This window comes from Tachypleus tridentatus, chromosome 3 (assembly GCF_004210375.1).
Source record: "Tachypleus tridentatus isolate NWPU-2018 chromosome 3, ASM421037v1, whole genome shotgun sequence".
Classification (NCBI taxonomy): Eukaryota; Metazoa; Arthropoda; class Merostomata; order Xiphosura; family Limulidae; genus Tachypleus; species Tachypleus tridentatus.
The window spans coordinates 2,305,946-2,328,557 of NC_134827.1; the positions used below are offsets into that span (position 1 = coordinate 2,305,946).

General features: G+C 32.9%; 2 protein-coding genes across 14 annotated transcripts in view; one reads left to right on the forward strand and one right to left on the reverse strand.

The window, feature by feature from the left end:
- Window positions 1–7,358, forward strand: part of LOC143246210 (ATP-dependent RNA helicase DDX42) — a 125,149-nt gene extending 117,791 nt beyond the window's left edge. For 3 of the 8 annotated variants that reach the window (XM_076492469.1, XM_076492468.1, XM_076492470.1), the window contains exon 20: window positions 3,134–3,666. In XM_076492469.1, the coding sequence (XP_076348584.1) occupies window positions 3,134–3,418 (285 nt within the window). In that variant the 3' untranslated portion in view covers window positions 3,419–3,666. Of the gene's footprint in view, window positions 1–3,133; window positions 3,668–7,040 lie in introns of those variants that run through there. The other 5 variants (XR_013025854.1, XM_076492472.1, XM_076492473.1 and 2 more) reach the window with 5 other exon arrangements.
- Window positions 1–22,612, reverse strand: part of LOC143246212 (sodium-coupled monocarboxylate transporter 2-like) — a 64,217-nt gene that overhangs the window by 11,051 nt on the left and 30,554 nt on the right. For 5 of the 6 annotated variants that reach the window (XR_013025855.1, XM_076492487.1, XM_076492485.1 and 2 more), the window contains exons 5-13: window positions 16,680–16,747; window positions 15,867–16,021; window positions 14,403–14,543; window positions 9,160–9,289; window positions 8,004–8,092; window positions 7,530–7,645; window positions 2,212–2,279; window positions 926–1,012; window positions 125–282 (exon numbers count right to left, since the gene is read on the reverse strand). Coding sequence is in view for 5 of the 6 variants with exons in the window: in XM_076492487.1 (XP_076348602.1) it covers window positions 125–282; window positions 926–1,012; window positions 2,212–2,279; window positions 7,530–7,645; window positions 8,004–8,092; window positions 9,160–9,289; window positions 14,403–14,543; window positions 15,867–16,021; window positions 16,680–16,747 (1,012 nt within the window). In the remaining variant the exon portion in view is untranslated. The remainder of the gene's footprint in view (window positions 1–124; window positions 283–925; window positions 1,013–2,211; window positions 2,280–7,529; window positions 7,646–8,003; window positions 8,093–9,159; window positions 9,290–14,402; window positions 14,544–15,866; window positions 16,022–16,679; window positions 16,748–22,612) is intronic. The other variant, XM_076492489.1, reaches the window with a different exon arrangement.

The following is a 22,612-nucleotide window of genomic DNA, read 5'->3' on the forward strand; positions in this document are numbered from 1 at the left end:
TTTTTTTTTAAGTGTTTTGGGTTCCACTTCTTATAGAATGGAAGCTCGTAAATTTTCTGTTGTAATCATAACTACCGAATCTTATTACGCCGACATGTTTTATTGTTTTATTTAAGCTTCTTACTTGTGAATTTCTGGTGCAACAGTTGTTGGAAGAGTATAGTTTCCTAAACATCCGTCAACCGAAATTGGCGCTCTAGGAACCATCGGTTTTTGGATAAAAGCTCCAAACCCCACCCAGAACGAGATGCTAAGACCAGTTAGTAGTCCACCGCCCGCTCCCTGGTAACCAGAGAATAGAACTATGAAACTAAAACTGAATGAATAAATTATACCAACTACGAATACACACACACATATACGTATTTTAAACTTCAGCCTTATTGCATATTGTTTGGTTCATTGATTAAATATTAGAACTAAAGTAAAAATTATGACAGGGGCGAAAACCAAAATTAGGATTAAGATTTTTTATTTTTTATTATTACTTAATTCAAAATGAATCGATAAAATATACATGAAAACAAAATTATAAACTGAAATATTTGACTGTATTATTATTTCTTAGGAAATATGAGGTGAAAGGTCAGCCAGACTTTTTAAAAACACAAGTATACCTTTTGTCCTTATACAAATGGTTGGACGTAGCTTAATGAATAGCGTGCTCACCTGTAGAGCTATGGAAGCATGGTTCTCATACTGTTTCCGCATACGTGTTTCTATTCGACTATTGGCTGTATATGTCTCATACATTAAATTTTAAAAAATTATTGGTGGTGATACTGTAATAGCGTGTACGTTAGTAAAAACTGAATGTATTTGAAATCATTACTGTAATTTAGTAAGCTAAAAATCAGATTAATTTTCGCATTGTATCTAAACTCCTCAGTGAGTGTGCAAAAATGTGATCAATCAGCAAACTGACCTTAGTGTTAGACCAGGGAAAGAACATTCCGAGAGTGAAGACTCCGAGAATCGGACCACCTATCATTCCTCGAATACTCAGTGTCGCCTTGAAAAAACAATAACAAGATTCATTGCCAAATAACTTTTGATCGTAGTTAGCAACAAAAGCAACAAAGGAAAAAAAAAAGGTAATAATAGTGCATGAAAAAATCAGTACTAATTATTTACTAAATAGAGAAGCATGAGTAAGGTAAAAGTATATAAATAAAATGGAAACTAGGTGCACAAAATTAACAACCTTTTAAGTTTCTAAAGTCACATCTGCTACAACGTTCAGCATTCCATAAGTATAATTGCATTTAAAAAAACCCGAAAAACTTGTATCGAGACAAATAGAAAGGTAAGGTAAATATGTTGTCAGCTTGATGGACAATATAGTTTTTGGATAATGAACGCTGTAAATTTTGGTAAAAACTTGTCTCTTCTCTTTCTTACACCTAAATTATGGAACATGTACAACTATGTAAGTTTAACGAGTTTTTTTGCCTGGCATAAGCGAGTGGTTTTTATAAAAGTTTTTCACTTTCTTTCCTTTTCCTGTTTGAAGGGAGATTGTTTAGGATAAACACTTATTGGATAGTAAAAAAAATTAAATTCCACGACCAATCTCTGCTCGCGTTGAAACGAGCATTTCTTTCTGAAGTGATTCTGGTAAACAGGTACACATAGTATTATAGAAACTAAAATAAAGGTTGGTCATCTAGTTAGGATAAGTTGGCGTTTCGTTTGAAAGCCATCTTTCTTTATATGACTCAATAATGCTGCATGTAAAACACACTATCTTTAACACTACCATGTTACCAGATTATTCTGAGTTAATATAATAAGTCATCTTTTTTCCCTTCTGTCATATGCAATTATAAAAGAAGTTTGGCTGTCGAAACGTTTATATTACACTTTTTTATTATGCATAATATACATCTTTCACACACATAAAACACTGGTAAGCGGACGTGTATTCAAATATATGTCGTGTTTTTAGAATGTTCGTAATAAGACCGCAATTACGTATTGTGTGCTAATAAGTACAGGGTAAAAAATTTGTTGCGTACAACGAATAAGAGATGATTCGTCTTATGGTTGTATTGCTTCTTAAAAATGATAGTTACTAAACAAGTCCGCATACTGGATTTATCCTAGACAACTTCAATTTTTTACTCTAATTTTACTGTAGTATTTTTGAAAAAGTCTTAGCGGAAGTTAAGACATAAAAAAGTCAAAATTTATAAGAGTATATTTGCTTACCTGAAGTACATTTCCTAGTTCTTTTGCAACTACCACTAAAATGATAGTAAAAACACCATAGACAAGAGCTATAGCCGAAGAATAGAGAATATTACGAAATTACTAACAATGAAAGAGAAATACAGAAATTTTTAGTTTTTAATCTCTGTCATTAAAACAAAGAACGTTATTGTGATCATTTTATCATGCATAAGTCCTGAAGTAATTATGGATTTAGCCTTTATTCACACACAAAAAAAACTGTAACCAGAACTAAACAAACAAACTGGCATAGCACAACGTCTACATATAAAAATATCATTCATCGTCGTCTCCAGACACTTGTGGGAAGGCAGAGTTGCTCCTAATGAAAAAGTGAAACTTCCTGAATTTTGCATTCCAACCACATGCTTATCATATACGTATATGAACAACGTTATGAAATCTTAGATGCATAGGTCAGTAAATAATATTATTAAAAGAAATGTATCCTCTCCTAATCCCAATGATGTAATAGATCATAATGATTACTGCGTTTTGTGCAAATATTTTCAAGATACCTAAACACATGGTATAACTGAAGTACCCTACCTTAAGGTCCTGCAACATATTTTTAGGTCTTCTTTATTTTTTTTTTATTTTTCTAGAATTTTACTATCATTTTATAAGACCGTTCTTGAATATATTAAATCGTGTTGTTGGAAGTCATTGTACTTAGCTCGCTCAGGCCGTATTATTGGGAATTTTAGATTTGCTATTAGCCGAATTCCCGGGAATGGGAAACGCCCACATTTAAACGAGGTCAAACTAAAAATAAATCAGCCAGTCAGAATAAAGGTAGGTTGTGAGTGCGGTATTAATATTATTTTGCAAATGACAGCCTCCTATTAGCGTTAATTTCGTTGATTTTGTAAAGATATTTGCTGATTTTTTTACTACGAAGCGTAGCTCTCTGGAACCAAGTACTTCGAGTAAGAAAAGACAGAGGCCTAGGATGTTTACAACTGCTGAGATACTGCAAAAATTAGATGAATCAGATGAAGATGAACAGAAATTCGATGAAACGTATCCTGAGAACGGCTTGGAATCAGTTGAGAGTAAAGAAAGTTCAGAAGAAGAATCTAAAAATGATGATGATATGCCTCAAACCAAGGGGAGAGGTCATCGATCGGCTGATAGTATAGATGATGCAGGCTGGAGTAATATTTTGTTGTGCACCAGAGATTGATTTATAGTTTGATGGTAACAATGCAGACACGTCTGGAAATCATGTGTGTGTTGTGTGCAGTGAAAAACACCTCGGATATAAAACAAACCATCTTGGAGTACCATACAATGACATTCCTTTCAGTCTGGTCAAGAGCTCAATTTGGTACTCCCTCTGCAAGAAATATCTTTGCATCAAACAAGGGTCAACATGCTGGGAAGACCAGCACATTAAGTTTCAGTATTGGTACTAGATTAAAGGTAAACCTATTACAGATAATATTCCTAAATTTTATGTGTTTCTGTGTAGTAATTTTCATGTAATTTCTGTTTCTGCGACACGTGTTTTTATGCATTTTTGTGATTTTGATTCCTTGGGTCATAACTTTGATTCCTTGGCTGATAACTAAAAAAAACAAAAAACTATTAGATATAAAATAATTTTGTTCGTTACAAAACTTGCAGTATCTAAACGATTGATAAATTAGTGATTTTTTATTTACAGGAAATTAAACAGTTTAGAAAGAAACTTTTGATGTATATTCTTGTTATTCGTATAACCAAAACCACTTGTTGCTTGGATGCCGAAAAAGTTTATATTTATTTCAAGTTTATATATAGTAGTAATGCGCGTAACAATACTCCAAATATATTTGTAGCAACAAGGACCATGTTGATAAATAGTTCTCTTATGGCTCGATTTATAGTGTTAAAATTCAGGGTTGGATTTCTGGTGGGCACAGCGCAGCTAACCCATTGTGTTAGTTAAATCAAACATGGATGTATCAAATGGATTTAACGTGATAGAATTTAGCATTATACTAATATGTAAATGAAATAATTTACATCTCTCTTGAGTTACAACAGTTTTAAGATTAATCGGAATATTCTAAGAATAAAGAAAATAATAATTAAAAGCAAATACTTTAAAACACAAAAAGATCGATAATTACATGTTGTCAGTACTTAAGATTATAGGTTATCAGGTAAAACAAGCTTGAGAAACATACGTATAAGATGGTTTGACTCTCCACCCAACGTTATTCTTAGCAGCATGAAATAACTGCGTTCCACTGAAGAGTTCAAAATCTCCCTCATAATCCACAAGGGCTGAGATGTCCAAGGGCTGCGAATTCGAATACTCGTCCCACCAAACATGCTCGCCCTTTCAGCCGTAGATCCATTATAACGTTACGGTCAATCCCGTTATTTATTGGTAAAAGAGTAGCCAATGGCGTTGGGTGGTGATGACTACTTTCTCTCAAGTATTACACTGCTAAATTAGGGATGGCTAGAACAGATATTTCTCACGTAGCTTTCCCAAAAAATCCATATAAACCAAGTATAATTTACAGAGGTCCATGTGTATGATCACGCTCTTCTATCATTCATAATTACTTTTAAAGATACCCGAAGGGTTGGGGGTCCATACCCGAAAATTAACCCCATAACAACATTCGCCCATGTACTTTGGCAGGTATGCTATATTTGGTTTCATTAGCTGGTTTCAAACATGTAATTACCAGCATCCAGAGGGAGTGGGACCGGGAAAATAAAATTTGATACTAGATTCGGGTTTAGCTGTCTTGAGTACAAATCGTTAGACTCCTTTCACGACTTAGTGGTTTTACGGGTGCATTTCAGGGGTTGCGACAGGTTCTTCGCCACACAGATAAGGTTATCTCCCGGGCTACACTATGTTTGGTCTTGCAAATTCTAAGGCCGTATTAAGAATTTGTCAATAAACAAACAAATACATAACGTGAATTAATATGCGATGGTAAACATGCCCTATTTCCTGTGAAAATTTCTAGATATTTTATTACATTTATAAACACTTACAAAAAATATAATAGATAAAAAAAATCACAATTATAAAAAAAAATATTACCAAGATATTCTAAAGTATTTTAAAACACTTAGTTTTTATTAATGTATCTTAATTAATGTTTATTTTACCGACATTTTATTAAAATATTAGATGTATTATAAACACGGCTGATATGGGTATGAAAACTTTATTTTAATTAATGTTGTAATAGCCATACCACCCGTCTTGGTCCGGTATGGCCAAGTGGTTAAGGCACTCAGTTCGTAATTTGAGGGTCGCGGGTTCGAATTCTCATCACACCACACCTACTCGCCCTTTCAGTTGTGGGGTCGTTATAATGTTACGGTCAATCTAACTATTCGTTAGTAAAAGAGTAGTCCAAAAATTGGTTCACACTACTAAAGTAGGGGCGGCTAACGCAGATAACCCTCATGTAGCTTTGCTAAATTCAAATCAACCCAGCCGTGTTTAGAATACATTTTTACATCAAGTGTGTTTCTCGTCATCATAAAATACTAGTTGTTTTATAGGAAACAGGAAGAAAATATTTAACGTAGTTAAAAACGTTATTATTGTTATTTTTTAGTGCAAATTTACATAATGAACCATCTGCACTCGGGGCATAACAAGGAATCTAACTCCGGATCTTTGCGGTGTATGTCCATAGACTTACATTTATCTATCGGAAGGTTAAAAATGTTTGAAGAATAAAAAAAACAGCGTTTTTCAAGCGTCATCCCTAATAAAGACACTGAATATTCACCCCTTTTAAAGTCAGATATCCCGTTTAAAGACTATTCATAATCTGACTACTTCTTTACATCAGATGACATATTACACAACTCTATTTCGCACATTTATGCGAAAGGGTCGTAGTAAATTAAGCAATCAGAGAACGTGAAATTGTATGACCTGAAAGTTATTAAAATTATATCACAAACGTCACTAGAGCAGTGACGAATAAAAAAGCCACTTGGACATAAGCTAAAAATTTCATAAGAAACATAAGAATTCAAAAATACCTACTGACGTAGGACCTATACCTTGCAAAGTGAAAGTTTTATCAATATATTAGATTTTAAGCAAGGGCAACATATGCTCCTAATTGTTTAAGAACCGAAACTGCATTGTAATACTTCAAATTAACCAGACAATGCTAAGTCTTTGAAACATATCATTAGAATGCAAAAACAGTCATTTTTATTTATTCAATTTTGTTATTTGTTTAATTGTCAAGCACAAACCTACATAATGTACTATCTGTATTGTTCCATCACGAGTGTCGAAATTCGATTTTGAGCGTTATAACTTGTTAGACGTTAGATACATGCATATACATGACTGCTTCAATTTAATTTCTACGAGTGTTAAATTTAGTTATGTTTAGAAGCGACAGTTTATCTCAGGTTTCTTTACGTAATTATTTATTAATCATTGTTATGAAGAGGCGCTTGTTATATTATGTAATATTACTAGAACCTTCTAAGTTTTTCTCATTGTTTTGATTGAATATTATTTTACGTTGATATATTGTAGTGTGCAGTACGTTTCGGGCCACGGTCAGGCTATAATAAAAGTACGAAATGTTGTTCGAGTTAGTTAGGTAGATAGTCAGAGCTGGACTTCATATTTTAGAGTTTAGCAATGAAGATCGATTAGTGGAGAATTTTAAAGTGAAATTAGCACAGATTATATTATAATAATAGAGTAGAGAAGAATAATTTGTCTTGCCAGTTGTGTTCTAAGGTTTGTTTGTTGTGAATTTCGTGCAAAGCTACACGAGGGCGATTTGTGCTAACTGTCCTTAATTTAGCAGCGAAAAGCTAGAGGAAAGGCAGCTAGTCATCACCACTCACCGCCAACCCTAGGGCTGCTCTTTTACCAACGAATAATGGGGTTGGCCGTCACATTATAATGCTTCCATGGTTGAAAGGGCCAGGATGTTTGGTGTAACTTGGATTTGAACTTGCGAATTTGTTGTAAAGTAACTTTACCATCCTGTGTGGACTTCAACAAGAAGAGACGATTATTTAAAACTTTGGATACAACTGTGATAATTAACAATGTAACGAACATTTATATATACGTTTGACTTGTTTTAATGCACAATTAAAAAAAAAAGTGGACTGTGTGATGTTTGTTTATTGTTAAAATTTATCGCTAACAAGTCACATACACCTACTGTAAGGAATCCGGCCCATACATATATAAAAATACAAAATCCATTTTCTGAGTTACTGGAAAGAAAGAGGAGCTAATTTTAAACAAATAAGTCATATTATTCACATACTACAATACTCACCAAGTATCTTCGTGAGACGGGCAGCCCAGAGTTCTGACAGATCATTTTTGATGTATGTTTTAATCAAATCCTCCAATGTCACAGCTGCCAAAGAATTAACTCCGGATGATACTGTGCTAAAACCAAAAAACAATAACAAACAAACTTGATATTAAATAGTACTAACAGAGCTCGCACATCAAGTTGTAATAATAAACTCTTCTAATGAGACAACCTAAAGCGTTTAAAATTATATTTTAATTAGTTTTATGAAAGCCATACATATAATTGTCTTACTTTAAATGTTCATTAACAATCATTCGTGAAGCTTAAATCTCGATAGGTGTTTTCAAAAAGAAAAAGACATCTCAAAGCTTCCTGAGCTCTATACAAGTTTAATGAACGGAATAGTTAGAAATGTACCTTTCAGCAGTTATAGAGCAAACTAAACTCACTGGCCTTAAACTTCCTTACTTCATAGACTTACTTTCTTACCTGAGAGCTCCACTGAAAACACCGGCTACAAAAAGTCCAGGAAGACCAGGCAAAAAACCAAGGACGTCCATTACATATAAGGGAAAGAGCTGAAAAAGAGAACAAATGTTTTCCCCAAGGCGTAGGCACGATATTGGATAATACACAAATATAGCTTATATGTGAATTAGATTAATTTTTGGCATATGATTTAATCAGCGATTTAAGTATCTCCGCAGCTCCTCCGAAATTTGCGGGAGGGCAAATCAAATGGGGCGTAACGGGCCTGACAAATTCAAGAATTACTGACAAGGAAAATAAATGTAGGTAACTCAACTATTTTGTGTGTGTGTGTATATATATATATCAACGACGGTGGGCGTTGTCCTTGCTTTTCAAAAATATTAATAAAGTTTCTCTCTGTTGTACTCGTGTGATTTTAAAGGGCAATATGCTAAAGGAAAATTTAATATGTACGAAAAGATGTGTCACACATAGAATATGAATTTCGGATTGTCAGAAACGTTGGAATTTCGAAGGTTAAAACTATACAAGAATAAATATAGCCAACACTGCTTAGCAGTTACCATCCAGTCCAAAATTTAGCCTATCACAATAATTTTGATATGTAAACTCTTAAGAAATATTAAATAAATATAATCAAAATACGTGGTTTCACGTATAAATATGATACCAACAAGAAAGCGTTTGTAAAATAATAAAGGAATTGTTAAATGTGATCGTGCAAAAACGTTCGAAACGTTTATTCTTTAGGATATTGCTCCTTTCATCTTCTCTCGAGGAAATCTGTCTCACCAGTTTTTTTTTTATTAAATCCAGACTTTTAGCTAGTTATCAGTTTATAGAAGAATCAAGAAAAGTTGAATATCCACATTATATACATGAGTCTTCACTAATCCTACCTGAGCTACATAAGCTTTTAAATTTGGAATTTCGATAAAAACTTGTGCTAAAACAAAACATCATGACACACGTTTTAAAGTTATGATTTACGAGAAGAAATAAAACTTACCAGTGATATAAAAAATGAAAATTGTCCTAATATTGGGGGTTATACCAGTAAAACCAACGTTTACAGTTGGATTGCAATGATATTGAAATCAAGACATTGCACACTTATGTAAATAAAGAATACTTACACACACTCATTGCCTACCTGGTCTGGGGCATTAACCAGTTTCAAAGTAATGGGGTCACAGTTATGGTATTTGGTGTAGACGATTAGGCCTGCGAGCCCTGTGATAATTACCAACAGAATAAGGCCTGGAAGGTTGTACCATATCGTTCTGAAACGGTTTGAAACACTGAGACAGAGTACAAATTATGTTAATTTGACTTTCTTAATAAAATAAGGACTAGATTTTAATAGGAATCAATATGAGTAATTTCATTACTACCTGGGAAAAATGTACATAGAAAGCTGTCTTATTTCTATATTTTGCTAATGTCTAACATTATATTCGTGGAAATAAGTTGATATCGGTAGCCTTTTGCTTTATATTATAGCCCAATGACAAGTTGATTTTACTGTCGTTGAATAATACACATAAATTATTTTCCAGTTTTTCGAAAGAGTTTGTGAAAAACATAGAAAACAAACAAGGTTCTCGAGAGAAATTTTGTTCTAAACAATAAGAAAATATTTCGTTATTGGAGAAACAAGTAGAAAAATGGAAACCAGATTCAAAGAACATAAAAAGTCACCTTCACACGTTTTCGAACACTGCAAGTCAAATAAACACAACATAACCATAGAAAACACTCAAATACTAAATAAAGAAACAAACATAAACAAACGCAAAATTAAAGAAGCCTTACTTATACAACAACTTAAACCTAAAATAAACCAATATAAAGAAACGCCTTTATACCTATATTAATATAATAAAATAAATAAAATTATATATTCAAACATCTAATACCGCCCTCTACATTTCGACACACAGTTACACAACCCCTTTCAAACATGTGGTCAGCTTCCGGTCAGTTACCTCTTTCTTTGTGAACCTGACGATGACCGAAGAAGGTCGAAACGTTGTTCGCTCTTCTATGTAAAATATTTTCTCAACCCAAACGAGCCGTTTTTTGCATATAAAGGAGTGGTGTTTGAAACATCTGAATACTTTATAAAGTCTAATTTTAAGCATGCGACATCAATTCCGAATGGCTCTTGCGGATTGTAGTGATGGTGACCATACCTCATTAAATATAATTAAATGCAAAAGGTATAAAACCATTTCTACGAGAAGAAACAGGCTGCATTTCAAACCACAAGGCCAACCATTAGATGTCTGATTTAATTATAAAGGAAATTAATGAGGAAATGCGATTAGCACTATTTTATATCGAAACCTTTATCTTAGGTGGGAACATAAGTTCCAATTACTCTTTAGTCGTTTTGTGAAATGTTTGCCAGTAAGATTTTAGAATATGATTCACAATGGCTTGTGCAAGCATCCTTCACTAGGTGTCGTATCAGCGCACCCATCTTTATGATATTTTATCGCAAAAGAACATTTATTTGTCCATTGATTGATATTACTTTGATAATACTAGAAACTGCTATACTTTCAACAAGCTACAAGACATCCACTTTACGAAGCTATATCTAAATTGAAAAAAAAAATGAACACCTAAAAATTAATTATCTAAGAAAAATTTCTAATACCTCTGATGAAAATACATTAAACAGGGGATTCGTTTTTCACATTCCTGTTTAACATATCTATTACATACTTCAAAAAGTATACTTGTATAAACAAAATTTCGTATTTAGCCTTCATCTCCCAACAAGTCACCACCCAAAAGGATTTTCGTTACCAGGTCTTTACGATAAGAAAAAACAAAACACAGGAAGCAGTCTTAATGATTTTTATCAGAAGTATTAAGCATTTGGGATTCTTTAAGTCGAACATGGACAATTATTTCTATTGTCCAGCTCTTCAGATGGTATGCTTAAATTATGCCTTCAAGATTAATAAACTACGAATTGAATAAATTTAAAAGATCAAAGGATTTCAAAAACCTGCTCGAAACATTTCCAAAATCTCTCTTGACAAAAAGTGAATTTCTTGATCTATAAGTATTACAAATGTACTCCAGTTTACTATCGGCTATATAAGTCACGTGATAAGATATCTGATACTATTTCAAAATTAGTTAATACACCGTTTACTTTAATCAACATTCTAGTAAGTTATTTGATTTTTAAAGTTATTCTATATTATATTCTTATTATTATTTCCATTGATACCAACTCAGGGGCTTAGGGGATAAGTTTTTAAGCTTACACTAAAATTATGGGTTTCATCCCTAGTGGAATAGCACACTTGACAGCTTTGCCCTTAAAATAAACACCAGACGCAGAGAAAAATTATGAACTGCAAAAATATCTTCTGATATTCATAGTAACAAGGTGAATCGTGACTGAATTCAATTCATGGATAAATTAAGAAATAGACGCCGGAAAATTAATATGACATTAGAAAGTAGCATATTACTAACACTTTAATCAATAGTTCTGTTGCAAATCTCAAAATTTGTAATTTACAATGTCGCTTTAGTATGAAAATATTCTTATAGTAAAGAAAAGTACTGACTGAATTATTCAATAATTAGAAGACCAGTTTAGTGTCTTTGTATTAAGGCAAGACTTTGGGATGCATAGCGAATAGAAATTATCATATCTAAATCGTTTTACACATAATCTCATCCAATAACGTATGGAATCCAATGTATGTTACAAGCGATTTCAGGTTTAAAACGTTTCTTATAATAACTGATAGGCTAGAGAAGAGGAGAAATACTGGACAGATTCAAAATGTGCAACAGGTACTGTAAACATATGAAACACTCACATGGAACCCTTGAATTTGTTTTTTGTTTGGACAATGCAAAGAATTGGAGGATATTAATGCATAGTATGACATTAATTTCTTTAGAGTGGTGAATAACATCTAAATTGTAACCTGATGAAGTCCATCTTAGAATACTGCACTTTCACCTTGATGGAGAAAGGGTCTTCTAAGATGATAATGCGACAATATACTCCACTTGTACCATCCAGAAGAAAAGCATCGTGGTAACGCAAGTTGTCCTTTTTGACCGGCACAATCACCATATCTTTATTTTAATAAGTATCTTTGGGATTATCTTCAAGGAAGTAAGACATTTCAAAAACAATTTGACCATGTCGCATGGTCATGAGTGAGTTTGAAATAAGGTTTGTCAAAAGAAGTGCAAGGATTTGAACTGCAATCATGGACTATAGACAACAAATCTTTTGGTATAATTTGTGTTTATTATATTTGAAACTATAGCTAAATACGATTTCTTGTAATAATTAGGTATGAAACATATATAATTTCCGGTAGGTGTACACCGCTAACTGCTAAACGCCTTCTGTTGCAGAAGTCAAAGCTTTACGCGTAAGGCCATTAATTTCTGTCTTTATGTTATATTTTAAATGCTGTAGTGTCTGTGATTTGTTGATGTATACCATTTAATCAACGAACAGTGGGTTGACCGTAACATTATAACGCTCTCATGGCTGAAAGGGCGAGAGTGTTTAGTAGGACGGGGATTCGAAGCGGCGACCTGCAGATTGCGAGTCCAGCGCTCTAACCACTTGATCATGCCAGGATATTTACTTGCAGATGGCGAGAAAATTTGCACATCATATGTGATATCAATTATGCGCTAAAACTATACTATTAGACCTATTATTTCTTCTTGGTGGTTCAGCGGTAAGATTGAGAGCTTATAATCCTACAAACTGGGTTTTAATACCCTCTGTGGACAGAGCATAAATAACCTATTGTGTAACGTTCTGCTTAAGAACAAACAAAGATTCTTATCTGTTTCTCTTTTCATCTTCGTGAAAGCTAGAAAATATAACTGTGTATCTACATTTATATCAAACCAATTTCCCCCCTCTTTTACGTAAAGTCCGGCACGGCTATGTGGTTAAGGCACTGGACTCGTAATCCGAGGGTCGCGGGTTCGAATCCTTGTCACACCAAACATGCTCGCCCTTTCAGGCGTGAGGGCGTTATAATGATATGATAAATCCCACTATTCATTGGTAAAAGAGTAGCCCAAGAGTTGGAAGTGGGTGGTGGTGACCAGCTGCTTTCTCTCTAGTCTTACACTGCTAAATTAGGGACGGCTAGCGCAGATAGCCCTCGAGTAGCTTTTGCGCGAAGTTCAAAAAACGAACAAAACAGTATTACTGAAACACCTGCAATGTAAATGGATCGATGATGCTCTAAACCTACAATGTTTATTAGACCAGCGCAACTTTGAACTGTATAATAAATGTTTTCACGCATTCTAATTGCAGTTTTATTACCTTTGGAAATTTCTTGTAAGTGTTGTACGAAACATAAGCCGCTTAGTCTAATATTGTGTTATTGGAGCAAGGGCATATATGAATGATACTTTTCTGTTTTGCACGTGCGCTCTTATTCTTTTGGATGTCGTATTACGATGTGCCATGCCCAAAGACAGGTTAAAACATGTGCTCAGATGGTCAGGTATTTCTGCTTTATTTATAATGGGTTTAACTTTAGTTGTTTAAAGTAAAAGAAACATAGAAAATTTATGGGATATGTTTAATAGTTGAAACTTTCACGGTATGTAATTTGAAACCTTCTTATTAATAATGAATAGAAAGAGACACAGGTCCTTATTTTATTTTGATTTTACAATTTTTCTCTTCTTTATGTTTAATGAATTTTATACAGGCTGAAAAATCAAGAAATAAACGTAATAAACAGATAAAATATAGTGTTTGACTGAAAAACAAGTTGTATATTCATTTAAGAGGTTCTAGAGGTTATAAAAGTGAAATATGAAATTTTTGAGACAAAGAAAAATATTTTAAATATCAAAATGAGAATCACTTTGCTTTTGTACTAGTTAAAAAGAATTGACAATTTCATGAAGAATTATAAATAAGAAATACTTTATTTAAAAATCTGATTTTTCGTGTGTAAAAGTCTTGTAATATTTACAAAAAGTCTGTCAAATTTTGTGAAGATACACTTAATATATTACAAGTTACTGATATCTAAACTGTTACGAGTACAAATGGTTATGACTCTAGTCCGATGGGCCGAGACAGTGTTCGTACATTTAATAAGTGGTAACACTTTGTATAAGGATTTAGTATGATGAATATAAATTACAGAACATGAATTTGGCATAGTTTTGTAGTTATGGTCGCTCGATTGGCAATGTGCCATGACTTCGAATCCCCTAAATGGTTATCTATTAGGCTAACTTACAATAATGGTTAGGCAGAAAAGGAATAGCGTGAAGTATTTGCTATTTTAAATTACTAGATAGTGATAAACATATCTTATTATAAGTTATAAAAACGAAAGGTATTTATCTTACTTTTGTGCACTTTTCAAGGTAGGAATAGTCAAGTATCGCTGGACCATGGCTTGATTAACTCCATAAACAGCCAACCATGTGAAATAGCCACCGATTCCAAGACTCCACACGGTATGTCGTACAGTTGGATCAGGACTAAAACTGAACAAAACACGTTTATATAATCGTTAAAATACACTCTCGTTATGATGTATCGTATATACCAATTTTTCAATTTATCTGTCAGTCCGTCTAGCTATCTGTCTGCTTAGGATTTTTTTTTCTTTTTGCTCTTACGAACAAAAATAGTTACCTCACTATCTAAGATGACGATAACGATAACTGAACTAAACATCATGATAACTTGAAAGAAACCCGTCCAAACCACTGCTTTAATACCACCATAGGTGATCGAGGTATAATATTTGTGATTATGTACTAGTATTTGATGTCAAGCATAACAAAAACATTTTAATGAGCCTTAGTCTTACGGGAACAGCTAAATTTTGGGCCAACAAATTGTTAATTTTGTAGCTCTCGGATCTGGCGCCCATCACTACGCCACTGACTTAATTTCCAGGCAGTGTTATTACAAATGATGGAATATATTTTTACTCATATTCTTAAAATTAATTGATGTAATATGGGGAACTACTTAGTTATCTAGAAAATCTTTGACACCCACGTTTGCATCCTAACAAATAATATAATCAACCCGAAATTATTTGCACCCATATTCTTGAAACTATTCGATTTGTTATCTGAGCTCTGACGGTTATCTGACGGTAAGGTCTCGTATCCCTACATTCTGGCATCGTAAAGTTGAAAGATTACTGCTTCAACACATGGGAACCATATAAATTAAAACACTTACAACCAACCCTACATATTAATAGATGTAGAACTCATGAAATAGTTAATTACTTTAAAAAAATGTTTGACAAGTGAGCGACACTTAACAGTTGTTGGACTGTAAAAAACGAAGTTCGGAGGGGTAATCTAATTGACCTTATTGTTCTTGCAAGCAGTTACTTTTACGGATAAAATTTATCGTATAGAATCTATAGAGAAACTAGATTACATTTTAAAATGAAAATTCAGTACAGTTCTCAGAATTGTGGGCTACCTCCTGTTTCGCAACATTTAATGTTGGATTATTATGATTTAGGGGAGACAATATATTTTGAGCTGGATTTCTCAAGAATACACACACAGAATAAAGATTACACAAAGTAGTAAAACCTGTTGTGCTATTTCAATTTTTAAATTTATTGGCACAATATTTCATATCTTTTCGTCTGGATTATCTTGAATATCCAAAAGTAAATACGTTTTCTCTTTTAAAATTTGATTAGCACAATCTTTTAATCTAAATTATCTGGGATATCTAAAATTAGATGCGATTTTTCCTGTGAATAAATAGACAGATTAATGAAGTAATTTAGATAATAGATTTTTTAACGCCATGGACTAGTAATTAATTACTTGAAAAATTCAATTCTCTGCCCTTCTTCACTGGTTTTCCACACGTGCTGTATACCACCTTCGTCATAAACTCCCTTGATGACGATAACGATAACTGAACTAAACATCATGATAACTTGAAAGAAATCCGTCCAAACCACTGCTTTAATACCACCCTAGGTGATCGAAATGCCATTAATTATGCTCTATTACAGATTTAACCATTTCACATTCCCTTAATTCTAACGTATTCCAAAACAGTAAATAAACAACATCAAAAATCAAAGGTAAAGACATCAAGACGCAACAATTTCTACCTTAAAATTGCTACCAGTTTATCTTTTATCATTACCATGTGACAATAGCGTGTGTGTATCAAGTGACACAGATAGTTACTGATCTTGGTAATTTTGAAGCAGTTATTACTTTAACAGGAGCGACAATATTATTAAACGTTCTGAGCTGTTGTAAGTACAAAACAGTAATAAAATAATTATAATATCGTGTAGACTACGTGTGTTTCAGACTTTAATGATTTTCACGATGCTAACATTGAGATGCATTGTAGCTATGTACACAGTATATCAACAATGAAATTTAGAATTCGTTAAAAAATACTTAATTGGTAATTCAGACATTTGGATCAGCTTATTAAATAATTACATTATTTCACCCAATTCTTTCTCATCTTTTCTTAATACATGGACAACAGTTAGAATACGCTTGTAGAGTTTTACAAGTAATAAAATAGACTCTTATTTCACAGTTTTGTTGTTTAAGAATTACCAAAATTAACTGCAAGTTCCAGAAAATAATATGGTAAAAATATCTTACAATTGAAGTGTAGAAGGTACAGACCAAACCGATAGACATCACAGACAGCCACATATTCAGGCCAGTAACTAGGAAAAAAAATGAGAACAGACTTATTATAACCGTATACAATAGCAAGTAGTTTCATGGCTAGTAAAACACAGTGAAAATTGTACAACCGTAAGAAAACATAAGAAAATATTCACATATTGAAATGTAATTTTAACAAGTTTTTATAAGCTATTATAATGCTGTTTTGGAGTTTTGAAGTTATTCTTTTATGGGAAACTCGAACAAACAGTAAAGATACTATATTGTTCAGATCTTTCTTTTTTACATACTTTTTCTGTAATTCTTAAAATAAATTCTCTACGGAGTAGAACAGGCTTGATTTCTACATAAAACTATTTTTGCAGAGCTTTTATAAAACAGGAAGACCTTTGCTGCTTGGTACCAATGATTTTCATCACCTGAGAATGTTGTATTAATGTCAAGAAAACATAGTGCCGAATTTCGACGATTTGGTTTTATAAAAACCATTCTGCCACAATCTGCAGAACATATTTTTTAGATTATTTTATTTTATTAAGTTGTACTTCTACTTATCATCCAACACAAAATCTTTTGATTTATATATATTTTCTGACTGTAGTACTGTCTTTTGAAACAAATCTCTTTGATAAATCAACAAAGAGGAAAATTAATCCATCATTAGCTTCATACAATTTACGATGAACATATCTTTAATATTAAAATATCTAGGCCTAAAACCTAGTAGAAATTGTGTCAAGGTGATTTTCTTTTCTTTCCTTTATTCATAATTACCTTGTAATTATTTATGATTCGTTCATTTTTAGTATTTACTCTTTTGTGACGGTATACTAATATATCTTCATCTACGCACTATGATTTGTTTGTGATATGTCTACCGACGGGATCGAATCCCGGATTTTAGTGTTGTAAATCCGTAAGTTCGAAAAAGGTACTGTCCGCTTCCGGCAGTTTAATTTAAGTGTATTGTATACAGTGTTTGAGTCGCAAAAAATCCGCAATCAAAGGAGAGGTAGAGGCCCAGGTGTACCCAAGCTTCCCTGATTATATTACCAAAAAAACGACTAAATGAAATAACTAAACACTGCCACAAACAAGTATATCAGAAATTGACCTAAAACCCGAGAGAATTATAATGGCGTTAGAAATGAGTTGTGTGTTCATAGCTTCTAGTAAACGAAACTGAAACTGTTTTGGCGTATTATCTCAATTATACTGAACCTAAAAGTTACAAGGAGTTAATTTATACTAGTAATTTGACGTATTATTTTAATTATACGGATTTTGAAAACTACAATGATTTGATCAAATAGCCCGCAGTAAGTCTAAGGGCTTATAATGATAAAAATTTGGGTTCAATACTCAATGTGAGCAGAGCCAAGATAGCTTAATGTGTTTCTCAGCGCTGAACAGCCAACAAACAAAATAAAACGTTTCAAATTTTTTGTATGAAATTGCTTAAAATAATGTCACAATTGATATGACACCAAACGTTCAAGTTGAGAGCGCCTTTAGTGAGGCTGATATTATGAACAGACAGTTTGACTAGCTATTCAGATGGTCATAGCAAATAAAACCCATCGTGTGGCTTTTCGCTTAATAACACAACACTCTTGTTATGTGAACGTGCTCCAGTGAAGAAGCAGACTTTAATTATCCTTGAAGAAAGCTTTCTGGAAATTTATTTTGATGGCGCTTTACCAAGCTTCTAAATGAACATATGTAAATAAATGTTTGCGTGTTTTTTATAGCAATGCCACATAGGGCTATTTGCTGAGTCTACCGAGGGAAACGAGTCCCCTGATCTTAGCATTGTAAATCCGCAGACTTACCGCTGCACCGGTGGGGGAAAAATAAATAAGTAAAGAAATAAGAAATGAAAAGTCAAAGAGAGATAAGGTGGACGTATGACGTAATGAAAAGTATCAAACATACTGGTTAACTGGTTATTGGTGAGGAGTGTAATCCTCTGAAACTAGTATAACCCAATAACACACATTGATCAAAGTGTACATGGAATTGAACACCCTTGAATTAAACAATTTTTAGAATACTAAGTTTATTCATTGTTTAATGGTAGTATAAGATTATAAAAGAGTTTGATCTCGAAACACAAGCATACATTTCTTTAAAATAAACAATTAATCAGTCATGGTATTCGTATTCCTTTTATCTTCTTCGGTATCTTAATTCTAATGAGAATTTTGTGCGCTCATGTGTTTGCTTTCACTAACATAATATAATTTGTATGAAAAGAGGTTAACTGACATAGAAGCGATCCGGGTTAATGGAAATAATGTGTAATAGTGGGCATGATACAACAAACACTCATGCGTGTCGTACACCTCTCCTAACCCTAAATCAACTGCTTAGATCTCCTTCACTTCACACTGTTGCTTTCTGACTCCATTATAAATTATTCAGAATTCTGAGATTCGCTCGATTTACTCAAATATGTCGCAGAATATCGATTAGCTTCTCAATGTTTATCTTATCAAAAGTTTTATCGAAGTTTATGAAGTATACATAAATATACAATTTACATTCTCGTGTGCCCTAGTTTTTTCTTCTGACCACTTATTCTTAACTTTACCTTTAATTATAATGAGGATTACTTTTAGCAAAGCTATTGAGGTGTGAATTTTCAAGCTGATATTCATGAATTGGTGACTCTCTATAGTTTCAGGCTTCTTGGGAATTAGTGCAAGAAAAGAAAGAAAAAGGCTTATAAATGCTGTTGGAATTGTGCTTTCCATTATCTATAAATTGAATTAGAAATTGCAGTCAGATATTTAATCTCTCATATGCACATTTCCTTTAAAAATACGCTATAATACCTCGTTTGTACCACAAGGATTTCCATTTTTTTTTACCAGAATTGCTGGTCCTTTGTTAATTCGTTTTATTAAAACTAGGAGTAATTTCTCTTCCTCCACATCATTATGTAGTTCCGTCATATACTCCTCCCATTTGTCTTTGACATCCTCAATTTCAATTCGTATCCGATCGTACTTATCTGGATGGTTTTACTTGAAGACATGGTTAGTTTCTTGATAAACTCTTATATACATTTCTTGTTTCTATACTCACCTGATTTTCTTTTCTACTTTCATCCTTTTCATTATTGATTTCTTTATTTCATCTTTCTAAAATCGTTTTCCTACATTGTTTTGTTTTGTCTAATAATGTTCCTCCTTTTTGTAACACTTTTGTGGACTTATTCTGCTGATTTTCGCGATTCTTGTTTGCAAACTATTTCATAGTGTTTTTATTCTCTATTACAAAGTCTTGGTTATGTCGTTTTTTAAAAAATTATTTTAAGCCTCATTTTGCTCTAACAGAGATTTCTTTCTAGTTTCTTCAGTATTTAGTCTTATTCTCTCTTTTACTGTTTATATTCATTTTGCCTTAATTGATTAAAGGAAGAGTAGCTGTTGTTTTTAGTTTTACAACACCAGTGTGTTTGATACTTTCACTACGATATAGGTCCAGTTTATCTCTCTTTGGTTAACTTGAGTTTAGGGCAACTGATGAAAAATATAATACCTGTTGACCAAAGTGCAGATTTAAGCGGACCACCTTGAACTTAGACTTCGAGTTAAACAATCTTAGGAATATTAAGTTTATTTATTATATCTGCTATTATGCGACCAATAATGTAAAGAACTGAACAGTAGCCAAAAACACCTTTTCTTCACTTCACGTATTCAGCGTTTAGGTTTTTCTCATAGTGTCTTCAAAGCACGTTCACACCAATAGTATGATTATTAGGTTTAATCATATTTATGTTAAATCGATACCTAAGTTATAGTTATGGGTAGTTTTGGCGACGTAGCACAATCCCTATGATTTCATTATTGACGCAACTTATATATTTTTTTCGTAGTTACATTTTCTATCTTTATTATCAGTGTTGGATAATTGTAGTAGAACGTTAGATATATAATTTACGTTTATTTCACAGGTTAGTAATTGAAGAAAAAGTTTTGTATAATATCTACATTTATTTAAGCTTACCCGAAATAGGTCAAATACAATGATACTGAAGGTCGCCTACTTTTATAAGGGGCGTCAGTTTCACGTGCTCACATTTAAACAGGTTACTGACAGTTTTAGATATTTCTAACAACCTGGAAAATTTACTGAATGATTTCTTGTTGACCTTTCATCTAACTTAACCCACCGTCATTATGTTTATATACTTTTGAGAAGATTATGGGTTCGTATTTTACTACAATGAAGACACTTGACAAAGTTTGAAAATTAGAGGAATGTAGGACGTGTGAATTTTCTCGTTTCTTAAAGAAAAGTTATTTTCTTCAGTTATTTCTGGTTTCTCTCTCCATTTCCATTAATGTATTTACATATTGTGATCAAACAAGTAAGACTATAATGAATGTAAAATAATCGTTTTTTGAATGATTAATACGTTTTCCTTTTATTAATAGGAATCAGTTAATACCTTACACTGTACACATAATTTAAAAACATGAACAAATCATTATCGAATATTTTTGACAAATTAGACGGTTTCACTGAAAAGAAAGCATTTAAAAAATAAACTTATCGCATAGATCTTACAAAACTGATATTCCGTCTCCATATTTTTGTATAAAAACCTGGTTCAAAAGTTACATGATTGCTCTAAACCATTTACACGGAATATGTAATATCGTATGAATGACTGTAAACCGTTTACACCAAGGTTTTCCTATTGCAAGGATAGCCTTTAGCTTTTTAAACCAAGGATGTCATATTTTAAGGACTTCTCTGAGCTGTTTGCATCAAGTGTGTCGTAACGTAATAATTGCTCTAAGCTGTTTACAAGAAGGCTGCCATACTGTAAGGATTATATATATGTAAAAACGGCTCGTTTGGGTTGAGAAAATATTTTACGTAGAGGAGCGAACAACGTTTCGACCTTCTTCGGTCATCGTCAGGTTTACATATATATTTTTCTCTACAAGTGGGTTTTGTCGATATCACTGATACTGTAAGGATTGCTCTAAAGTCTAAATCATTCACTTTACGGGTGTAACATTGTAAGGATTACTCTAAACAGCTTGTACCAGGGTTGTCGTATTGTAAGAATGGCTCTTAACTGTTTACACCAAGACCCAAAGTTTCAGATCTCTAAAATCTTTATTAATGGTTCTGTTCGCTTGATTGGAGAAATACTTTTCTCTAACAATGTTGAGCCAGGAACTATTTGTGAAGAATTTAATGTATAGTAACATCTATAAATGGTTTACTAACGTTGAAGGTAGTGTAAAGCGATGTTAACGTATGCGGTTATATTTACATAGTATAGACAGAGAGTTTTCAATAGAGACAACATTACAGTTTGACTATGGAAAGTGCTGAGTGTTGTAAGATGTCTGTTATTTTTATGTTTGTGAGAGAATGGTTGATCGCTTAAGACCCCTGCAACAAAATCGAGCATATCAACACTTGTTTTCTTTTATTTAGCTCTAAATAAGCTCAATTTCATAGCGTGGTGTGAAAGTAGATTTGAACTGCATATTTCAAAGGCATTTCAATGCAAGGTTGTTTTTTTTTCTGAACAGTAAAATGTAATTTGCTTGAAAGTAAGACAAGTGCTGTGAAAGAAGACATTTTGTGGGAAACTGGTAATTTTACATTATGCAACACATGGTCTGAATGAATAAATCAGAGATCCATAGAATACAATTTTGTACTATTTATCAAAGGTATGGCGGCTATTTAGAAGCAATCGCTGCTACAAAGGTTTGTGCAACTCTTTAAAATGAACAAGGAGACCGACTGTCACTTTTATAAAGCACCCACAACTGAAAAAACTAGACTTATTCAGTTGGCATTGCAGCACAAATCTTGAACCCTCTAACACGCAGCCTCGCACGCCAACTACTCCACTGTTCTCG